This window comes from Budorcas taxicolor, chromosome 9 (assembly GCF_023091745.1).
Source record: "Budorcas taxicolor isolate Tak-1 chromosome 9, Takin1.1, whole genome shotgun sequence".
NCBI classification, from domain to species: domain Eukaryota; kingdom Metazoa; phylum Chordata; class Mammalia; order Artiodactyla; family Bovidae; genus Budorcas; species Budorcas taxicolor.
Genome location: NC_068918.1, coordinates 41,965,581 through 41,989,465, shown reverse-complemented (window position 1 = coordinate 41,989,465; position 23,885 = coordinate 41,965,581). Strand labels below are relative to the sequence as shown.

The 23,885-nt window shown below is 44.5% G+C and overlaps 1 protein-coding gene across 2 annotated transcripts in view; it reads right to left on the bottom strand.

Annotated features, from left to right (window-relative positions):
* Nucleotides 1-8,244, bottom strand: part of FAXC (failed axon connections homolog, metaxin like GST domain containing) — a 74,153-nt gene extending 65,909 nt beyond the window's left edge. The window contains exons 1-2 of one of the 2 annotated variants that reach the window (XM_052645731.1): nt 8,181-8,244; nt 1,995-2,130 (exon numbers count right to left, since the gene is read on the bottom strand). In XM_052645731.1, coding sequence (XP_052501691.1) covers nt 1,995-2,033 — 39 coding nt within the window. In that variant the 5' untranslated portion in view covers nt 2,034-2,130; nt 8,181-8,244. Of the gene's footprint in view, nt 1-1,994; nt 2,131-7,580; nt 7,847-8,180 lie in introns of those variants that run through there. The other variant, XM_052645729.1, reaches the window with a different exon arrangement.
* Between the last annotated feature and the right edge of the window lie 15,641 nt (nt 8,245-23,885).

Here is a 23,885-nt window from a genome sequence, read left to right as displayed (position 1 = left end):
GAGAAAGAAAAAGAACCAGATGAACATCAGACTTATCAGCAGCAACATTAATGCAAAAAGACAATGGAGTAATATTTTTAAGGCACCAAAGGAAAAAAACTTTGGACAAAGACGTATCAAAAGTGCAGCATAATAAAGATGTTCTGGGGCATGCAAATCCACTGAAGGTTTGCCCCATAAAGGCTCACTCAAAATATTCATCAAAGAAGTACTTATAGAAAAACATAAATAAATCTTGTAGGATAAGACATATGGGAAATAAGGCTAGTCAAATAACTTGGTAAGTTTTCTTAGCCAAAAAAAGGACTATAAAGAGAGAAAGGATTTCCAGAATTCCATAATTAACACATGAGGTAATAGCAACACACCTGGAATGAGCCTGAAAAGAAAGAAACCCAAGACTAACATGAACCTACTAACAGACCTGTATCATCAGAGGGCAAACACAGATTCTGACATGTATAAGAAGTGAGTAGGGATAAATAAACACGAATTTGGATCTTAAGAGCAACTGCCATAAGAACAAAAATAGGATTTATTTTAAATGACAAGAAAAAAATTTATCTATTAGACAGCAGGAAATGAAAAAAAAAGTAGAGGGAGGAGAAAAATATTAAATAAGATGTTAGATATATGTCCTAATAAAATAATCATTACAAGTAAAAATGGATTAAACTCACCAATTAAGGACTCTCCAATTGGTTATAACTAATACATTGCCTACAAGAGACAAATACAAAAAAAATAGAGAAAGAGGATGAAGAAAGATATTCCAGGCCAATAAGCTGGAGATTCAATCTGAATATCTGATAATACATAATTCAAGGTTTAAAAATTCATAAGGCACAGAGATGGGTGCTATATACCAGAAAAAGAAATAAAACAGTAAAAGATGTAATCTTTCATATCATATGGCCCTAAAAAATATAACCTTGAATATATACATACTCTTATCTAAAGGCGGAATAGACAGAATGACAAGAAAGAGACAAATCAAAACATATACTTGAATATTTTAACTCAGTCCTTCCAGAAACTGCTAGAGGAGGCAGACAAAAAATAAACAGATATAACAGTTCTAAATGATATACTAAACATGCTCAGAGAAGTATATAAAAAGAGCTCTACTCTCAGAGAATGTCTTTATTCTCAACATTTATAACAAGTAGCCATATACTAAGCTAAAGTGTCAGTTAATTCCAAGGAATTAATATCACAAAGACTACCTGCTTTGACCATAAAATTAAAAAACATAACAAAATCAAAGCTTGTTTTTTTTTAATGCCTATGGCTAGAAATTAAGTGAAAAAGAAAAACATAAGGGAAATTTTTAAAAAAATATGACTGAACAACAATGAAAACACAACCTGTCAAATTTGTGAGACAGTTCCAGCCTTACTCAGAAAAAAATGTATATTTTCAATGCATTCATTCTTCAGTTCCCTCTCTAAGGCTGAAATGAGCAAGTGTTTCGCTGACAGTCACCCAAACAGAATGCGAAAAGTTCTGGGGGGAAATCTCACAAAATCTACAAATATTTCCTTGGTGGCCTGCTGGATCCTCTGCCCCCAAGATTCATGAGAAATAAATACAATTTTTCCAATAAATAGAAACCTAAAGGAAAGAACCATGTCAGGCTCACCTTTATTTATAGCTGCCCAGAAGGCCTATCCACACTATTAACCAAAGAATACTCTTGTCAGGAGAAAAATAACATGGTCCCTGCCTGAAACCTATGAAAAATCCAAACTCTTCTTGATTTAATGAGATCACTCATTAAACTGGATATAAAAATCAAAAGACTGGAACTAAGGTTCCTGAGCATCTACTAAGAACTGGGCACCGCTGCTTTCATACCCACTTCCTCTGGCACCAAGAGGGAACCCTTCCCCCACTGTGAGAGTAAGTACTTCCCCTCCCCGCCATCACCCACCACCCTGCCTTGCCAGCCAATACTGCTGCCACGAGGATAAAACATATTTGCACACAAGTACCTGATAGGGTAAGTCAGCCATCCTTAAATAAGTTTCCATTTTCAAACAGAAAGGAGATAAACTGGGGACACCATTGTTAGGTCTTGCAAACTGATGCAAAATAATAGCATCTTTGGAGTCAATCTCTTGCTGTTTCCTGTCAAAACCAAAACAGAAAAAAAGAACAATCCGTGTGTTATACATGTGGTTCCCTTAGTTCCTCAGAGGTCCCTGCTAGGTTGCAGCTCTTCCAGGAATAAATACATGTGTTTGTCACAGGGCCTTACCTCACTCAGAAGCACTTTGAGGGGGAAAGCTTGGTCAAAACACAAGAGAACCTCACAAAGTCTGCTGTTACCATGACGGCACAGGCTCACGGCATGGGCTCAGGGGAGTAACTATATGTCACTCTCTCTCTAGCACCTGTAACCTATGGGCAGGAGGTGTACTTTCTGGGATAGGTCCACCTCTTCTCCACTGGGCTGCATCTATCTACCTGCCAGGGACAAGCTGGATGGATTTAAAAAGGTATTCTGTGCTTACTGTGCATCAGGCATTGTTCTAAGGGCTTCACAGGGATTATCTCATCTAATCTTCACAATAACCTTATGAGGTCGGTACTATTATTATCTACGTTTTGTAGATGTGGAAACTGAGGCACAGAAGATAAACCTACCCAAAGTCCCATTGCTAGTAAATGGCAGACCCTGGATTAAACCGTGTAGTCAGAACCTACGTTCTCGACTATGAGTCTGTTCCTTGAAGCAGTCTCTTCACCCACAGGACCTCAGAGGAACAGTGCAGATCTGCTCTGCCACGACTCAAGTCTGCAGGGAACCTGAGACTCGACTCTGCTGATCCCTCTTCCAAACCATTAGTGCCCTCCCCTGGCCTTTCACCCGCGGCGCCCAGGAACCTACCCTCTGGGTGCTCTCTCCTCCTCTCTCCCTTCAAGGCTCCACACTTTCACCACACAGCATATACCCCCGAACCTCTGCCTTTTCCCTTTCTTCTTTCTCAGCCACACACCTCTTTTCCTTTGGCTACTTCTCTGGGTGATGAGGACTTCCTTGGCACAGCTTTTCATCAGCCGCCATGTAGTAGAAGGAATGCTGGACTCTACTTCTGGACACGTGGGGTCAAGTGCAAGCCCTGCTTCCTACCAGCTAGCTATGTCACCTGAGACCTCGTCTACACTCTCAGATGGAAAATGAGGACCATACCAATTCTGCCTCCTTTATCGTGAAGACTAAATAAGACAATATCTGTAAACCTTTGGTGGCTACCAAACACTGTGAACCAGCCGTGGACTTCATTCTCATTCAAAGAGATAGGGTCTTATCCCCTTAAGGAACAAAATCTCATTCCACACAGCACCGCTCATATACCATATTCGGGAACTTCTGCAACCTCCCTGTTTCACTCTACCCAACCATTTCTGAGTCAGATAAACCTCACTCTTCCCCCTTAGCATTCCCTGAGCCTCTGGTTCTCTCACATTGTTCCCAGTTTAATCCCACACATCCTTCTCCCGAAGCAAGCAAGGGCAGGTTCTTCATATCAGCTTCACAAGGATGCCCATTTCCTGCAGAATCTCCAGGAAAACAAACTCTCTTGGAGAAGTTTACCATGTAAGTGTCATTCCTGCTTAAAGAGTTAAAAACAACTCATTTTGAAAATACTGGTCAAAAGAATAAAAATATTTGCTGCCTCTTGACAATACTTGCTATAAAACAAACTTTTTCATTTAGATGAGATGTTTGGGAGGTCAGATATTAAAGTTAAGAAGCCATTCAGACTACGTTTCCAGAAAATGCAAACTGTAGATTTGATCATTAACTGATCTTGTCCAGTCAAGTAATTCAAGTCAGAGTAAGTTCATGTAAATTCAGCCAGGCAAAAATTAAAGAACTGAAAGAAGAAAAGATAAACATAAAATTCCCTGCTCCATTGGCCAGAACAACCTAATTCTGATGGTTAACTTGGGCCCTATCATAATAAAAATGGATGTGACTAGCATATGCCAATGACTTTGTGTACATTATATATATTATTTCATTCTGACAGTAACACCATAGAGTGAATATCATTATACCTTAAATTTAGTATTTAGAAAAAATTTATTTTGGCCAAGCCACACAGCACATGGGATTTTAGTTCCCTGACAAAGGTCTGAACCCAAGCCCCCTTCATTGGAAGCACTGGACCAGTGCTAACCAGTCCTAACCACTGGGCCACCAGGGAAGTCCCTAAATTTTGTATATTATACCATACTTATATTTTATAGTAGACAAGAAAACGGAAGTTCAGAGAGGTTAAGTAATTTGCCCAAGGAGTATCAATTTAAGATCAAATTGTTAATAACTCTAGTTCCCAAACTCCCAAGCAGTTTGACTACACCAAAATGGGCAATTTCCCAGTTAACTTTATTAAAGAAGCCAGTTTGACTCAGACCACTCAAGCCTGGAACTTTCTGATGAAAGCCTATAATAACTAATGATGGCCAACTTTTAGTGAATGCTCACTATAAGGCTGAACTCTGTAGATTTGACAATTAACTGATTCTGCTAAGCATGTCACATGTTAACTCATGTCATCACCTCTGTGAGGAAGGCTAATATTATTATTCCCATTTCACAGATTATTTCCATTTCACACTTGGTAACCAAGTTTACTCTTGGGTCCAAGGTTACATGGTTGGTTTAAGGCAGAGTGAATTTGAACCCAGTCTGGCTCCAGAGCCCTTCCTCAACATCAGGAAGCTCTCTAACTTGGGATCGAAGGAGCAGGATATCGAGACATGAAGTGGCCTTATGATAAGCAGTGTACAAGAGGGCACCTGTCGAGCATCAAGACTAGCCTGCCCCCATGGTGAAGAGTATCACAGATGGGTGACCATGCCTCTGCGCTGTCGATGGGCTGTTAGTTTACAGAGGTCCCATGACCCATGGGCTGCTCTGATTCTCTAAGTTTTCTAGGGCAGGCTGAGCCCCTGTGCCTACAGTGCAGACAAGCTGTGTGGGTAACAAGTCATTTCGGTATCATACCATTTACAGACAACACAGTTCCAAACGCTGGACTGAATTCAGGAGAGCTGCAAGTCTCTTTCCACTAGGAGAGAATAAAGTAAAGGACTGGGACTATATTTCTTTAAAAATACCATGATGGGAAAAATATGAGAAAAATCCAAAGTACCTGCTTTAGTTATTATACGGTACTCATTAAGTAAACGTCCTAAATAATTCTCACCTGTCAACTTTACTATCCACTCTGGAGACGTACCCATAGATTATGGTTAAGTCAACACAGCAGGAAATCCAAGTACAGTGGTGAAGACTATGATTGCCAATAAACTCAGACAGTATAGCCATTGCAAGATGGGTTTTCCATCCCATGTATTTCAGACTATTCTGAGTTTCTGCGTAAACTACACTGACAACTGAAACTCGTATTTCACATCAAGGGACGGTCTCTATCCTGCAACCAGTGCCCCGCTTTCCTGGGTCTTCTTTTCCTATCCCTTCTGTGCCCTTAGCAGTTGTCAAAAACTCAGGTCGCTGCCACAGGCTTGTCTTCCCTGGGAACTGCCCCAATTCTCCTTTCTTTCTGCCATCAAAACTTACTCCAGAATTGGTGCTCGTTAGCAGAAAGTAGTACCAGTGTGGGCGCCGAAGACACACATTCTCAGATTTGAATCCGGATCCCACTACTCTTACTGCGTGGTCTCGGACAAACTGCTTAACCTCCCTCAGCTGGAATGTCCTCATCTACGAAGTGGAGACCAAGCAGTCAATGGTAGTGGCAGAGGAGGAGGCTAAACACCATCAGGAAGGTAAAGCACTTCCAAGCAAAGCCCGCTACTAAGGGCTCAAAAATGGGCAATTGTTTATTATTTGCATTACAACAGGGTTTCCCTACTCAATATAAACATCTGTCAAGAAACAAAAGTGAATAAACCAAAGATCAAAAACACTTTCTCAAATAAGCATCCACGTGGGCAGAGGGCTCTTGAGAGTTGCGACCACACCGACCACGGTATGGCCCGCTCCCAGGGTCAACTCTGAGCTCTCCCACCCACCTCCCCATTTCTGCAAGGTCATTTAAGCAAGTTTTAGACTCAGTTCCCTGAAGCTGTGCCTTTCTCCCTCCTCAGAGTGGAAGACTGGTGAGAAGCCACATGGTTCAGGATCCTCAAAAGGCTTTGGACAGATATCTAATTTCAGAACAAGTGGATGACATTTTAGTTACTTGCACAGATGTTTCCGGTTTTCATATAGCTTGAAACCTAACTTGAAATTGAGTCCCAAAACTGGCAAATATATAAAATAATCTAGGGAAACGATTCGTGTAATGTTTAAAAAATTTGGCTCAACAATATTCAAGACACTGTGCTAAGTCAGAGAATTCAATGATAAGCTTAAAGTAAAACTTCTCAATTATGGCTAAATATGCAAGCCAATACACTGCCCCAGACCTAAATGATTTCCTCTCTCGGAGACTAGAAATTTTCCAAATACCTGTTAGGCTGTCACAATGTCCTCCTTGCATGTCTGCAGGCCCCTTAAAGGTCACCTATCGCTGTCTTTGTTTATAAACCTATTGTGTAGGATTCCCCATGGGAAAAAGGCATGCGGACACATTTTCTCACTCTTTAGAAAATACTGGCCAAGAGGGACATTTTGAGCTACTGAAAACTGCTCTTCCTGGTCCTCTCCCAGAGACAGAGGTTTAAAACGCATGGAAATTTTAACCATAAATTGTACCAATTAGCCAAACCCCTAGTCCCAGGAGCCTACGGTATTATTCTACTCAAAGATCTGGCGTCCGGCTGAATGTACCAACAGCCGGGGCCTCCATTTTCCGATATTTCCGTGTCAATCCTGTAAACATTCTGCGGCAGGAAGCAGACGCAAGTGTTTACGGCACTGGGCAACTCCCGTGCACGCTCTTGTGCTCGTTCAGTCCTCAGATCCCCTACTGTTCGCACAACAATGGCATTTAAACCTGAAGATGGTGCTTAGCTTTAAATACCAGGTTAGCAGATAACCGGGTTAAGGCTGCATCAAAATCGCACTCTCCGCTGTGCATCCCTCACGGAGACCCAGAGCTCTCTGGAGCTTGTGCAATTTCAGCCTTTTTATGATGGTGACACTTGGGAAGGGACAATGAAAAACTAACCTTTAAGTAAAAGCTAAGATGAGTGGTTAATATTCCAGCATGATCATCTATAAACAAATAGGGCGTTTCATAAAAATGTAACTTAGTATCTCTACAGGGCCTACTTCTACTGTCGCAAACACACTGCACTTAGGATCTTCATAACGTACTAGTATGCTCCATAACAGCCCAGAGAATTTTTGCTTTAGCACCAAACGATAGGGATTCAAGTGTTTTCCCCTCCCGGTACCAGTTTAATTATCCTGTCAACTCGAAACTGCCCCTCATGGCCGGGCGACCACGGACTCTCTTCTGACGAAAGGGAAGGACAGGACTCGGGCATTTGGGCAGCGTGACCGAGGGGCTGGCACGGGTCCCCCCTCATGCCGGCCCGGCCCTAGCCAGGTGCCCCTCTCTGCGCCCCTGCGAGGGGCCCTCTCTCCGGCTCACCTAATGACCAGGAGTTCGTGGAGCAGATACGCAGCTGCGGCCAGCAAAGCTCCCCCGGTCAAGTAAAGGGTTTTCTTCCACCAGGGATCGGAGCCCAGCCCTGCCATGATCCCACCGTAATCCTGCAAAGGGAAAGCGATGATGTCCCCATAAAAGGAGAAGGGCTCCTCGGACCCGGCCCACCAGCCGAAGAAGGAGACGCTCTGGTTCCAGCTCAGATCCACCACGCACGGCCTGGACGAGGCAAAGCCAACCCCCCAGTGCATGCTGCGCGGCTGGCTGTGGGCGCCCCTCCCAGGGCCCGCGCCGCCCGCATGGGAAGGGGCCGGCGCGGCCGGGCGCGGGCTCAGCGGCGCGCTGGGGGCGCGGGCGGCGCGGGCAGCGGTGACCGAGGCGGCGGCGGCGGCACAGGAGGAAGGGCGCGGGCCGCGGGCGGCGGGCCTGGCCGGCGGGGCCCGGGGGCCCTGGGCGGCAGCGGCGGCCGCCGGCTCCCCCCGCAGCGGCCTCTCCGCGCCGCTCTTTGTGTCGGCGCCGGGAGAAGGCCGCGTGATGTCATTGCTCCCCGGGGCAGGGAAACAGAGGCGGGATAAAGTCACCTACCCCGCGCCCTGCCCCCGCCCCGCATCTCCGCGGTCCGGCGGCCTCCGCCCCGGCCGGAGCTGCAGGGCTGGGCGCGCCGGGCGGGCTCCGCGCCTCCAGGCGGCACGGCCGCGAACGGCTCGGCGGGCGAGGGCAGGGCTGCGGAGGTGGCTGGAAATGCGGCGCCGCTCGGAGGAAGCTGCAGTCGGGCCCGGATCTCCGTCGCCCCCCCTCCCGCACCCCGCGGCCCGTCCTCCGCCTCCGCTCCAGCCCCTCCCGCGGGCGCGAGAGCGGGGCGCGCGCAGGACTCACCTGGGGCCGCGCGGAGCTCCAGCCGAGACACCGCCCCGCGCGAGCCGGGGAACAGGGCCCGGGCCAGGTGGCGAATTACATTGTTCTCGCCGTCGGGAAAGCGCTGTGTCTTTGCAGAACTTACAAAAACGCTCTTATCACATTACACGGTTACCTGGGTCTTGGCCGTGTGCCCCCGGAGAGATGTCTGGTTTAACAAATAACAACAAAAGTGTACCCTAGAGTGACTTACCCTCTGAGAGACACAGCCCAAGTCCTAGTCTTTCCCCTTGGAAATCATTATCGGGGAACTTAGGGATGGAGCAGGGTGGGCCCGGGGAGGGGCGGGGGGCGGGGGGAGTGTTGTTTTTCCTTTTCGGTGCAGAAAATCTGTCAAACGTGTGTGTGTGCGCGCGTGTGTTCAATTGTTTTTGCCTTTAACTTTATTTTTAAAAGTTCATTCGTGCTAAGAACAGGGTCGTGCTTCATAGAAGTGTAGGATGTACACACAAATTTTAGCAAGAGCATGGATAGTTTAAAATTGTTAAAGGAACTGAAAAAAATTCAAGTAGTGGGGGTTATCACTCTTAAGGTGAAAGGATGGATATAGGAATCTAAGCTTTTGTGTGAGGGAAGGGAGATTGGAGTGAAGAGGGACTCCTCCTTTCTGTTAATACTTCCCATCCCACGCCAGCCACTTAGAATAGGCAGTGAGTGCTGCCATATAGCTAATAAAATCCTGGCGTGTTGTCAGTCCCAACCAGAAAAGGGGAGGGGCTGGCCAGGCTGGGGCCCAAGCACTCTCGCGCAGGAAGGACTGGAACAGAGCACCGCGGTAGCCATTTAGATGACCTCTCAGAAAGAAGCAGAGTGTGTGGTTGGAGGTGGGACCTTTCATGAACAGGTTGCAAGGAGTGGAACTCAAGGGCCTGCTGGAGAGATAGAAGTTGTCATCAGACCGCATTCTAGGAGAGGACCAGGAGGCTGCCTAGGAAGCAGAGTGGGTAGGAGTGGGATCAGGGCAGAAAAGCTCTGGTGCAGAGACGGGACAAGCAGTGCTGGCATCAGGGATTCTCCACTGTTTTTCTGCGTCCTTCCCACGTGGCACTCAGCCTTTGCTCTCTTTACATGTTGGGCCAGTATTTAATATCCCCTAATTATTCACCTGAGTGTCTGGGTCCAGCCACAAGGATGGGGTGGGGATAAATTACCTTGAAGGGAGGAATATAGAAGGCAAAAGAGAGAATCAACACTGGCAAACCCTGTGCCCGGAAAGCAAGTTAGAAACTAGATGAAATTTAATGTTGAGATCCACAGAATGCATTGCACTCTCACAGCTGCTCTTGTCAGCAGACCTACACGCCCACTCATGGAGGCCACTGGCCACTGCTGCGGTCCTGGGAGTACCAGATAATTATTGAGCATTATCTAGGCTTTGGTTTAAGTACGGTTTAAATTTTCAGAGCTACTCTGAAGTAAATGTTTTGTGTGTTTTTTTTTTTTCTGGCCGAGTCACATAGCTTGTGGGATCTTAGTTCTCCAACCAGAGGTTGAACTTGAGCCCTCAGCAGTAAAAGTGTGGCTTCCTAAGCACTGGACCACCAGGGAATTCCCTGAAGTCAATGTCTTTAAAAGCAGGTATGAAAGTGAAAATTAGTCACTCAGTTGTGTCCGACTCTTTGTGACCCCATCCGTGGACTGTAACCCTCCAGGCTCCTCTGTCCATGAAATTCTCCAGGCAAGGATTGGGTTTCCACTTCCTTGTCCAGGGGAATCTTCCTGACCCAGGGATCAAACCCAGGTCTCCTACATTGCAGGCAGACTCTTTACCGACTGAGCCACTAGGGAAGCCACTAAAAGCAAGTGTAGGTAAAATAAAATCCTGTAAGAGAAGTTAAAATATAATCTTAAATGATCTGATGCAGATTAAAATTAGCTTTTAGATTCATGGCATAGAAGAGAGAAGAGTATTGGAATTCAGGCTCATATAAAGGTGAAAGAAGATAGAGTAGGATCTAAGAAGTCAACAGACCTAAGTTGAGCAAAAGTTTGGCATGAGTATGTAGAACAAAGCTCGGGGAAACAAGAAAACCCGCTAGAGTTAAAGTCTCAGCAGTGACTCAAGCCTTAACCAACACTTTGTACAAAATCAGACAGGGCTGTAGATGGAAAGGCTGCACCACAAAGGGCTGCAATCCAGTCAGAGAGAAGGGAGACTGTGTCTCAGGGGCAATGCCTCAGCCCCCAGGGTGTTAGTGTAATTAACACCCAGAGAGGGAGTGAACACAGCTAGGTTAACTGAGGAGACTGACTCCCAAACAGGGGCTCCTCAGAGGCCCCTGTGTGAAGCCAGATCCCAGGCTCAAGCCCAAGTGCCTGTGTAGCCTCCCACCCCCGGCCCTGCAGGGTGAAGATATAGAGAGTTGATCTGAGCACATCTGCCCTCCAGCTCCCCTTCCAGAGCTCCTTCAGCTAATGAGGCAGTATGAAGACCTTGGCAGCGAGAGTGGGCACACTCTTTACTCCACACCCCCCCCCCACCAACACCAATTCTGACAGCCTTAGCATCATAACTATGGACATTAACTCCAGGCTATAGGCATCTTTTTTATTTTTGCTTTTTCAAAGACCTTATTTTACTAACTGCTAAGTTATTACAAGACAAAAAAGAAAAAAAAAAGAGGAAGGGGCTAGCATTTATTGAACACTTATTTGTCTAATGATACATTTTTCAGTAACATGCCAAAACTATGTATTAAATGAGTACTGGCATCCCTGTTTTACAAATGAGAAAACTGACGCTCAGAGAGGTAAAATAACAATTTCAATTCCCAGAGCCTAGTAATGATAGAGTGAGACAAACCCAGTATGTCTCACACCAGCTGCCTTTTGTTTGGGCTTTCCACCACCTACAAAGGCGCTCATCCCAAGGACCAGGAGTCGAGCGCTGTCCATGGTATTTCTTCTTTAAGACATCAGTCTGTGTCTCAGTCTTCTGCTGTGGCTAAGTCGCTTCAGTCGTGTCCGACTCTGTGCGACCCCATAGATGGCAGCCCACCAGGCTCCCCCGTCCCTGGGATTCTCCAGGCAAGAACACTGGAGTGGGTTGCCATTTCCTTCTCCAATGCATGAAAGTGAAAAGTGAAAGTGAAGTCGCTCAGTCATGTCTGACTCTTAGCGACCCCATGGACTGCAGCCTACCAGGCTCCTCCATCCATGAGATTTTCCGGCAAGAGTGCTGGAGTGGGGGGTGCCATTGCCTTCTCCACTCAGTCTTCTGAACCACGTCTAAATCTGATGGCTACAAAGCCTCAAGCATGCCTTCCTGTTACGCTATCACCTTTTGAGAAAGGTAGACTTAGCTCCTTACACAGCTATGCCTCTGTCATGTGACTCTGCAGCGTGGTCATAACAACGTGACAAGGGACAACTCAATCAGTGCTTCCCAAACCTTGTATACTCATCATCTGGGAATCTGCCACAATGATCAAAAGGGGCAATTAGTTCAGTGTTTCTCAAACATCACCATGTATATGAGTCACTGGGGATCTTGTTAACATGCAAATTCTGACTCAGGAGTTCTGGGGAGAGGTCTGAGATTCTGCATTTCTAACAAGCTTCCAGGTGAAGCCAGACCACACTATATCAATCATCTGGAACACTAGCTTACAAGCAGCATCAAAAACTCTGCCCCAAAGAGACAGAACCCCGTATTGACTGGTTCCTAACCAACCCCATTAAGTCACCATTCTTGATGAGTTTGGACACCAGAAACACAGATAAAAGGGTTGGTGGGGTAGTAGAATCAGAAATGGAAAGAAAATGAATCAAGACTCAAGAAAAGCATTTAGAACAGTGAGAAATGCATGTTCCTTGTGAGAAGATAATCTGATGGAAGCCATGTGGAAGGAGAGGTGGGGGTGAGGTGTTAGGAGAAGAGGGAGAAACCAGGGTGTCCTGGAGAGACTAGTGGTATCACAGCGCCTTCTTATAGGAACCAACACAAAGAGCATAAACAAATGAGTAAAATATTTTATAATTTTTTTTGTCCCAGAAAACATTTTCACAAGAATTTTATACTTCACGCTTCAAAATATAGCTTAAGAGATTTAAGATCCTGCTGTTGAGTAGGATGTGATGTTAGCATTATTGCTGAGTTTACATAATGAAATTTAGTATGCTATTTTTTTTAACTATCTCTGTATTATTTTAAAAAATAAACAGTTTACTGGATAACGTTACCCTGTATTTTATTGTAAAGCTGTTACCGAAAGGTATGCATGGGGGGTCGGGCTACTCGCCACTCAAAAGCCAGTGAACAGGCCAGGTTGGTAGAAAAGAAAGTTTGCTTTATTTCAGATGCTGGCAACTGTGTGGGGGGAGGGTGGCGGACATCCGTCCAAAGGCCGACTCCCCTCTCCCCCATAAGTAGGGGGTGAGAGCATTTATAGGCAGAGTTGGTGGGGGAGGGGTGGGAGAGGGCAACATGCAGAAACAGCACAGTCGTCTCTAACAGTCATCTTCAAATTGGTCATCAGTGGTCTGACTAGCATCATCTTGGTTGTTCAGTTCAGTTCAGTTCAGTTCATTTCAGTCGCTCAGTCGCGTCCGACTCTTTGCGACCCCATGAATCGCAGCATGCCAGGCCTCCCTGTCCATCACCAATTTCCGGAGTTCAGTCAGACTCACGTCCTTCGAGTCAGTGATGCCATACAGCCATCTCATCCTCTGTCGTCCCCTTCTCCTCCTGCCCCCAATCCTTCCCAGCATCAGAGTCTTTTCCAATGGTACAGTTAATCTTCAGTTGTGGAGAAGGCAGTGGCACCCCACTCCAGTACTCTTGCCTGGAAAATCCCATGGACAGCAGAGCCTGGTAGGCTGCAGTCCATGGGGTCGCTAAGAGTCGGACACAACTGAGCAACTTCACTTTCACTTTTCACTTCCATGCATTGGAGAAGGAAATGGCAACCCACTCCAGTGTTCTTGCCTGGGGAATCCCAGGGATGGGGGAGCCTGGTGGGCCTCCGTCTATGGGGTCACACAGAGTTGGACATGACTGAAGTGACGCTAAGGCAGCAGCAATCTTCAGTTGCAGGGTGCACTTGTTCCCATTTCTCTGCGGTCAGTTCTCGGAATTGTGGCAGCTCAAGTCCTGGGTACTAGTCTGGTTGTCATGTAGTTAACATCACCTGGTGCTATGTTATCTATAATAAGATAGCTCATAGGATATGGTTCAGAATATTATCTACAGCCCTTGAGAAAGAACTAAAGGTCCTTGACTATACTTAATGACTACATTATTATTATCTGACTTCTCTGATTAAACTTATTTTTTGACTAAAGTTTTCCGCAGGCAGCAGACAGGCAGAGGACACGGTAGGGGACGGGGGCAAGGACCACATGGTCCTGCTCCGTTTTAATCCCCCCTTTTCTTTGATACTCCTCAATCTTGAGGAGGGATAGCTACAGAACAAGAAAGCTTCTGCTTTCTTGGCTCGACCTGTTGAGAAGAGGTCTAATACTCCCCTACCCAGGTATCCAACATTATAGCTGGAAGCCACCTGTCACCATAGCTGACTTTACCTGTCTACTTTCTGATCCACTGGACTTGAGCATTTTATTACTCAGTATGTAACTCTCAGAAAACATTTCATGCAAGATTGACTTGATACTGAGAAAGGATATGCAAATAACAACCAGGCTCAGATAAGTGAGGGGCAATTGAGAAGACGGGTTGTGAAAGGATTTGGAAGGTTTTTAGCTTGGGCAGTGCATTAGTGTGCTGGGGGTACTATAACAAAGCACCACAGACTGGGTGGCTTAAACAATAGGAATTTATTTCCCCACAGTATTTGGAGGCTAGATGTCTGGGATCGAGTTGTTGGGAGGGTTGATTTATCCTGAGGCCAGTCTCCTTAGCTTATTAATGGCCAGCTTCTCCCTGTGTCTTTACACGGTCTTTCCAAAATCTCCTTTTCTCATCAGGGCATTAGATTGCAACCACTCTAGCAATCTCTTTTTACCCTTTGCAAGCACTGCCTCCAAATACAGTCACATTTTTACCCACTAGACGTTAGGACTTCAACTCATACGGATTTTAGAGGGACACAATGCAAATTCTAACAGATGGCCTCAGTTCAGTTCAGTCGATCAGTCATGTCTGACTCTTTGCAACCCCATGGACTGTAGCACACCAGTCCCTCACCAATTCCCGGAGTCCACTCAAACTCATGTCCACTGAGTCAGATGGCCTATTGAATGTCTAAGTGGAGATGACCAATGGTGACTGAATGTGTGAGTTTAGAAATGAGCTTTGGGCCTGGGATTGAGATGGGTGGGGATCACTAAAGGTGTTGAAAGGGGTAGACATGAGAAGATGAGGGTGAATGCTAAGTGAGAGGAGAGATGGGGTCAAGGACAGAGCCTTGAGAACACCACAGTGAGAGGATGGCCAGAGGAGGAGGGGCCCTTCCAGGAAACCGAGAAGGAAAGAGGGGCCAGTGGGGGGGAGGGGGGCCAGACCAGGTGTGGGGCCACAGGAGCCAGGGGAAGGGGGTGTCTCAAGAAAGTATGAGATGGGATCAATTGCATCATCTGCTCCCAACAAGTAGAATAAATTTAGCAGCAGCTCAGAGCACAGACATTAGTGACCTTGGCAGACAAGCACATTCAAGTGTCAGGGGGTCAGAAGCGAGGCTTGAAAACTGAAGGCAGGATAGTAGAAAACACCCAAAATGAATCTGGGTGTGAAAGAAGGAAGTAAAGGTTGATCATTTTATAGTTGAAGAGGGGAATAAATATTTCTTGAATCTTTTAAAAAAAGGGATTACATGTAATATATATATATATATATATATGGGTTTTTTTGGCCATGCTGGGAGGCATGTGGGATCTTAGTTCCCAAGCAGGATCAAACTGGCACGCCCTGCACTGGAGGCAGAGTCTTATTACTAGACCGCCAGGGAAGTCCTTTTTTTTTTCTTCCTATTTTGGAAGTCCCATTTTCAGTTCAATACATAAACATAGTACAAAGTTCAAATGTTACAGAGGAGAATACAATGAAAAGCCAGTCTCTACTCAGTTTCCTCACATCCGGATACACCCTCCTCCCTGCCCCAGAGGCCAACCTGCCTGAAGGACAGCGGAGGCTGTGGGCACCCACGTTGCCCATGAGACTTGCTGGTGATGGGGAGGGGAGGGCCAGAGGACAGAAAGGAAGGGAAGACAAACCCTGAGCACCTTTTCCTGCAGAGTCACCCCGCACTGTGTCTCTCTACATGGCTCCCGTTGTGGGTTTCAGAAGCCAAGCTCACATTTCTCCTTCTACAGGAGGGCTGGTAATGGCTTCCTGCCATTGCCAACCCTGAGGTTCTGCACTTTTGTAAATAGGCCTTTTATTAAATGGTCCTCAAAATATCTGCTTTGCATGTGCCTTCAGTTTCCTGCTGGGATTCTAAAGGATACCGTCTCCTCCTAACTCTGTTCTCCAGACCCCTGCCCAGGGACAAATACAACTGTCAGCCTCTGTGTTTATTCCCAGAGATATTCTATGCATTATAAAAGCACCTTCTATATATACATGGACTTGTATTAATATTATGTGTGTATATATTGTTTTATGTTATTTTTATACAAATTGTATTGTTTAACTGCCTGTCCTGCATCTTACTTTTTTTTTTTTTTTTGCATACATGATCTTATTTCCCCAACCAGGAATCAAACCCTGTAGTGGGAGCTCAGAGTCTTAATCACTGGACCGCCAAAGAAGTCCTCTTGTTTTCTATCATTCTTCATGGAATTCCATATGTATACATATATAAATATATACATTTTAAAAATACATATATATACAGTGGAATTTCTATGTCAAAAGAGCCATGCATTGTAATTGTGATAGATGCTGCCATATTGCTCTCCATAAGGGGCAATACGCACTCTCCACAGTTTTGAAAGTGTCTCTTTCCTCATACTTAGCCTGATCACACGTATTCTTAAATATTTTGATCTTTCCCAATTGTCAGTGAGAAAGCAGGGTCTCACTGTAGTTTTCTTTCTTTCTTTCTTTCTTTTTGGCTGTGCTGGGTCTTCATTGCCGTACTCGGGCTTTCTCTAGTCGTGGTGCAAGGGCTTCTCATTGCCGTAGCGCCTCCTGTTGCAGAGCACAGGCTCTAGGGCACACAGGCTTTAGCAGCTGCAGTGTGAGGGCTCAGCAGTTGTTGCTCTCGGGCCCTAGAGCACAGGCTCCGTAATTGTGGACTGGCTTGGTTGCTGCACTGCATGTGGGATCGCCCCGACCAAGGGACTGAACTTGTGTCTCCTGCATTAATTACATTACCGTCTGAGCCACCAGGGAAGCCCTTATTGATTTATATGAGGTCCTAATTGAGGAACGGAGAAGGCAATGGCGCCCCACTCCAGCACTCTTGCCTGGGAAATCCCATGGAGAGCAGAGCCTGGTAGGCTGCAGTCCGTGGGGTCGCTAAGAGTCGGACACGACTGAGTGACTTCACTTTCACTTTTCACTTTCATGCATTGGAGAAGGAAATGGCAACCGACTCCAGTGTTCTTGCCTGGAGAATCCCAGGGACGGGGGAGCCTGGTGGGCTGCCGTCTATGGGGTCACACAGAGTCGGACACGACTGATGAGACTTAGCAGCAGCAGCAGCAATTAAGGAAAGTAATTCTTTTTCTGTAAATTAATTAACTTGCAGGTATTTCCCCAGCTTGCTGTTTTTAAATGTTTTCTTCTGTGGCTCCTTGGTTCTCTATGGTGGTTTCAGAGAAGGCTTCTCTTCCGAGTGGGTTGTGCTAGCCTATGGCTTCAGATGTTAGGTGACTCCAAGCGCTGACCATAGCGGTAGAGGCCTCTTTAGACAAGTCCAGCTGCTGATGATGTAGGACACACACCATCCACATAGACGGCGGAGTTGCTTGGGAAGCTGGGAGGACTTAGGGAAAAATAAAGACTTTGTTGTGATTGAGGGGAGTGGCCAGAAGCAGGGCTTGGCAATAAAGGGGAAGTAGAAGACAGGAGATTTGGACTTGAGGCTTGGAGACACAAGAGCTTTTGTTCAAGAGTAATGATGGTGAGTGAAAGTGACGTACATTCCATCTCCCAACTCTGAGGTTCATAGAAAATGTGAAACTTCCTCTCAAAATGGCTCCAGGTGAAACCATATCCTCAGAGGAAAGCCAGGTTTCAGGTAAGGTAGGAAGCAAAGGAAACTTGGACACAGACTTCAGAAGTAGGGAACTGATAGATAATGAAATGGGGCTTGTAGAGGTTGCAACAGAAAAGTGTAGAAGGGAGTGGTGGAAGGTAAAGTCAGGGAAGACCAATTCAAGAAAGAGTCTCAGGGAGAGACTGTAGAAAAGAAATGTTGTGAGGTGTCTGAATCTTGGGCAACGACTCGGGGTTGTGAGGGTCTTCTCAGGCTACAAGAGTGGCAGAAACATTTGGCCACAGCAGATCCCTGGAGTGCCAGTTGCTGAGGCCTGAACTGATTGATCTCAGAGTTCAGTTCAGTTGCTCAATCGCGTACGACTCTTTGTGACCCCATGAACTGCAGCACACCAGGCCTCCCTGTCCATCACCAACTCCAAGAGTCTACACAAAGCCATGTCCATTGAGTCGGTGATGCCATCCAACCATCTCATCCTCTGTCGTCCCCTTCTCCTCCTGCCCTCAAGCTTTCCCAGCATCAGGGTCTTTTCCAATGAGTCAACTCTTCGCATCAGGTGGACAAAGTACTGGAGTTTCAGCTTCAACATCAGTCCTTCCAATGAACACCCAGGACTGATCTCCTTTAGAATGGACTGGTTGGATCTCCTTGCCGTCCAAGGGACTCTCAAGAGTCTTCTCCAACACCACAGTTCAAAAGTGTCAATTCTTTGGTGCTCAGCTTTCTTTACAGTCCAACTCTCACATCCATACATGACTACTGGAAAAACCATAGCCTTGACTAGACGGACTTTGTTGACAAAGTAATGTCTCTGTTTTTCAATATGCTATCTAGGTTGGTCATAACTTTCCCTCCAGGGAGTAAGTGTCTTTTAATTTCATGGCTGCAGTCACCATCTGCAGTCATTTTCGAGCCCCAAAATATAAAGTCTGACACTGTTTCCCCATCTGTTTGCCATGAAGTGATGGGACTGGATGCCATGATCTTCGTTTTCTGAATGTTGAGCTTTAAGCCAACATTTTCACTCTCCTCTTTCACTTTCATCAAGAAGGTCTTTAGTTCTTCTTCACTTTCTGCCATAAGGGTGGTGTCATCTGCATATCTGAGGTTATTGATATTTCTCCCGGCAATCTTGATTCCAGCTTGTGCTTCCTCCAGCCCAGAGTTTCTCATGATGTACTCTGCATAGAAATTTAATAAGCAGGATGACAATATACAGCCTTGACGTACTCCTTTTCCTATTTGGAACCAGTCTGTTGTTCCATGTCCAATTCTAACTGTTGGTTCCTGATCTGCATACAGGTTTCTCAAGAGGCAGGTCAGGTGGTCTGGTATTCCCATCTCTTTCAGAATTTTCCACAGTTTATTGTGATCCACACAGTCAAAGGCTTTGGCATCATCAATAAAGCAGAAATAGATGTTTTTCTGGAAATCTTTTGGTTTTTCAATGACCCAGAGGATGTTGGCAATTTAATATCTGGTTCCTCTGCTTTTTCTAAAACCAGCTTGAACATCTGGAAGTTCACGGTTCATTTATTGCTGAAGCCTCGCTTGGAGAATTTTGAGCATTACTTTACTAGCGTGATTGATTTCAGAGGAAGATGTCATCTCAGGAACACAGAAGGCATCCACTGATTGGTTCTCGGGGAAAAACGGGCACAAAACCGCCAGGTCTGTGGGTGCTCAGGGTAAGCAGAGGCCTGAGAGGGCAAAGCCCTGGTTACCGTGTGGTGGGTCTGGGTGCCACCTGGTGGTGTGTGTGAGGATGGGGTGACGGGGAAAGCTGCTGGGATAGCCCACTGTAGTTCCCACAGGCTCTTTGGTAACATTGGGTTGAGTATTTCTCATCCATCCATTTCTGTCCATTCACCTAGCCATCCACCTAGGTGACTAATCCAACTATTTATCTCTATTTTAAAGTTAATCTTTTAGGAATTCCCTGGCAGTCCAATGGTTAGGACTTTGTGTTTCATTGCTTAGGCCCTAGGTTCAATCCCTGGTTGGGGAACTAAGATTCTGCAAGATTTACGGCATGGCAAAAAACAAATAAATAAAATAAATCTTTTTTCTTGTGAGTTGAAATTCTTTTACCACTGCATAAATCTGATTGTTAATTAATCCAGACTGGTCTTCTACCATCTCATCCTGACAAAACTAAGTCTAAAAACAATCTCAGAATGTCTTTTCAATTTAATATCAAAAGAATGACCAGCAAAAGACAACTTAAATCATATTCCAGTTTTCGCCTTTCACAACTATCGACAGCCTTCGTGTTCACTGTTACAAAATATAAGCAAAAGATAGAATGACCTTTTTTTTTTTTCCTGACATACTTTGTCAAGTAAAGGATGTATTTCCCTACTGCAGTATGTTAGGACAGTCATCTTTAAACTTTTTGGGGGGTCATGAATGCTCTTGAGACTCTGAGGAAAGCTATGGAATATTCTCAGCAGAAAAATACACACGCACAATTTTGTTCCCTATTTCAGAGGGTTCCTGGAACCTCAGAAGCCTATATTAGGACCCCAGATACAGAGCTAGTTTGAGTCAGAAAGACAAGTGGAGATTTTACATGTCAGTGACTTTTATGTCCCTTACATCCCACCTGTCAACAGGAAACAAAGCTTGAAATCTATCAGAGCAGAAACATCTTGCATCCATACTTACCTTGTAACTCTCCACCCCCTTTCTCGGCTCTGCTCACATCATCTTGAGAACATATTTTTAAATTTGGCTTCAACTGGTGTCTTTTAGCTCCTATACAGTGGCTCATTATACAAACTGCATCCTTTTCTTGCTGAGATACAAGAGGTTTATTGATCTCACAGTACATTCTCGTTTAATTTGCATACAAACCATCAGTGTCAGGATGGTTTTTTTGATACAGAGAAGGCTTGCATGTCATTTGCATCTCTAATAGTCAAGTAAGAATCTCCCTTCTAATAGAGTCACATTGTAAGTTAATAAAAGCAATTATGTGTTGGCTATACTAACACTTCCATTTGGTTTTGTTTCCATCTTTATTATTTCTCCACTGACATTTTCTCAGGATTCTTTGATTTTTGGATTTACATCTGTAAGTCTGTAATGATGCATATATGTTTTAAGGAATTGCAGGGACTCTTGACAATCCAGATTTTAAAAATATTTCCAGCAAGCATGACTTACCCCTGTGCCTGGTTACTGAGCAGTCTCTCTAAATCTTTACTTGGTGCCTCGTAACATTGTGTTTTGGAGAAGGAAATGGCAACCCACTCCAGTGTTCTTGCCTAGAGAATCCCAGGGACGGGGGAGCCTGGTGGGCTGCCGTCTATGGGGTCACACAGAGTCGGACACGACTGAAGCGACTTAGCAGCAGCAACGTTGTGTTTTCCAGGTCAACAGTAGCATAGAAACCCCTGTGTGTGTGTTCCTGGCACACATCAAAAAGACATTTCAAATAATGTCAAAATTTTTAACGTTTTTGCTTGACTGAGATATTTTTGTTGTGTAGTACTTTAAATCAACACTTTTCTTCAATTTATCATTAATACAATAGTAAAACATGTAACTATACTATACAAAGGTTATAAATTTATTCAGTGTCATTAAAGCATTTCATTAAGTTCCCATCAATGGCATGTAGTTGTTTTACTCACAGAAAGGCGCTGAAGCTCTAAGCAAATAACCTAGACTCTAGACTTTGTGACAGTTTGATTTACTCGTTTCTGAAGGCACTACCTTCAGACAGTTCAGACAATTCAAATAAGTGATAATAGTCCAGTCATGTGTGATTATGCTATGACGACCATACGATGGCATAGGTGTAAGTATCAAAGTGGTGAAGTGCACAGGCTCAGCGATCAGACTGCCTGGACCTGCGTCTTACTACTTGTGTGAGGCTCAGCACATTTAACATCTCTGTGAAATAGTGGGGACGACGGTCCCTACCTCACAGGGCTATTACTGAATCATCCTGAATTTCTACTACTTCGCAATGTATATTTTTAATATCTGAAAGTGAGTGTTCTTTCCAAAATAAATACATTTTGTTTGAGGGCTGTCTTTTTTACCCCGTAGTCCCTGCCATGTGGCCTAAGGGATCTTAGTTCACTGACCAGGACTTCAGCTGTGCCCCCTGCACGGGGAGCACAGTCTTTAACCACTGGACCACCAGGGAAGTCTCTGGGGGTGGCTTTTTAATCAATTTTAGTCTTTGAGGTTAATCTTTTTTAAAAAATTTATTGAGGTATAGTTGATGTACTATATTATATATCTTAATTGTAATACTATATTAAATCAGATAAATTTCAGGTGTACAACACAATGATTTACAGTTTTTACAGGTTATACTCCATTTATGTATAAGCTGGATTTAGAAAAGGCAGAAGAACCAGAAATCAAGTTGCCAACATTCGTTGGCTCATAGAAAAAGCAAGGGAATTCCAGAAAAACATCTATTTCTGCTTTATTGACTATGCCAAAGCCTTTGACTGTGTGGATCACAACAAACTGGAAAATTCTTAGAGATGGGAATATCAGACCACCTTACCTGTCTCCTGAGAAACCTATATGCAGGTCAAGAAGCAACAGTTAGAATCAGAAATGGCTCTTATATTCAATAATTTTATTTTTTAGATTCCACATATGATGTATAGTATTTGTCTTTCTGACTTATTTCACTTAGACCATTCATGGTGCTGCAAATGGCAAATTTTCATTCTTTTTTATGGCTGAGTAGTATTCCTCTGTGTGTGTGTGTGTGTGTGTGTGTGTGTGTGTGTGTGTGTGTGTGTGTGTGTATAAAAACATCTTTGTCCACTCATCCGTTGATGGACACTTACGAGGCTTCCGTATCTATTGTAAATAATGCTGTTTTGACACTGGGGGGCCTGTACCTTATAGAATGAGTGTTCTCATTTTCTCTGGATATATGCCCAGGCATAAAACTACTGGGTCACATGGTAGTTCTATTTATAATTTTTTGAGGACTCTCCATACCATTTTCCATAGTGACTGTACCAAATCACATTTCCACCAACAGTATACTGCTGCTGCTGCTAAGTCGCTTCAGTTTTGTCCGACTCTGTGTGACCCCATAGACCAGGCTCTGCCGTCCCTGGGATTCTCCAGGCAAGAACACTGGGGTGCGTTGCCATTTCCTTCTCCAGTGCATGAAAGTGAACAGTGAAAGTGAAGTCGCTCAGTCATGTCCGTCTCTTAGCGACCCCATGGACTGCTAGGGTCCCCTTTTCTCCACATCCTTGCCAACACTTCTTTGTAGACTTCTTGATGATAGTCATTCTGACTGATGTCAGATGGTATCTCAAGCAGTTTTGATTTCATTTCCATTGTAATTAGTGATATTGAGCATCTTTTCATGTGTCTGTTGGCCATTTACATACCTTCTTTGGAAAAATGTCTGTTCAGGTCATCTTTTAACCTGGTTGTTTTTCTGATGTTGAGGTGTATGAGTTATTTATATATTTTGCATATTAACCCCTTATCAGTCATATCATTTGCAAATACCTTCTCCTATTCTGTATATTATCTTTTTGTTTTTTTGTTGTTTTTCTGTACAAAAGTTTTTAAGTTTAATTAGGTTCCATTCATTTATCTTTGCTTTCACTTTCTTTATTTTACGAGGCCCCCCCCCAAAAAAAAACCACTGCTGCAATTTATGTCAAAGAGTATTCCACCTATGTTTTCTTCCAGGGTTATTGATTTTATATTTAAATTAATCTCTAATACCCATACTTTTTTTCCCCCTGAAGGATAGAATGAGGAGACTTTGTTTAGTAATAAAACTAGTAGAATTCAGAATAGGAGTTAAACTTTTAAATGAAATCCAATGGGCACTCCTGATTTTTAGTGTCCTAATTAGACATTAGCAACTGAAGTTAAAATTTCTTTTAACACTTTAAGTTTCAGTTTCCTCCCTGAAATGCCACTGAGAACAAGCAAATGATAAGCTAATGTGACTGGAAAGTGTTTGTCTGGTGAGCCCAATACAACAGGCATTGACAAAGAAATACTGAAGACATATGAGCTTAAAAGTGAGAAAGGCTAGGGAATTGCCTGGTAGTCCAGCAGTTAGGACTTTGCACTTTCACTCATGGGGCCCAGATTTAAACCCCATTTGAGGAATTAAGATTCCTGAAAGCTGTGCAATGCAGCCAAAACACACACACACACACACACACACACAAAATGTGAAAAAGGCTAGAAAGTAAAAGCTGACTTCCTACATGAGTAGCATGCATTCAGTCTATGT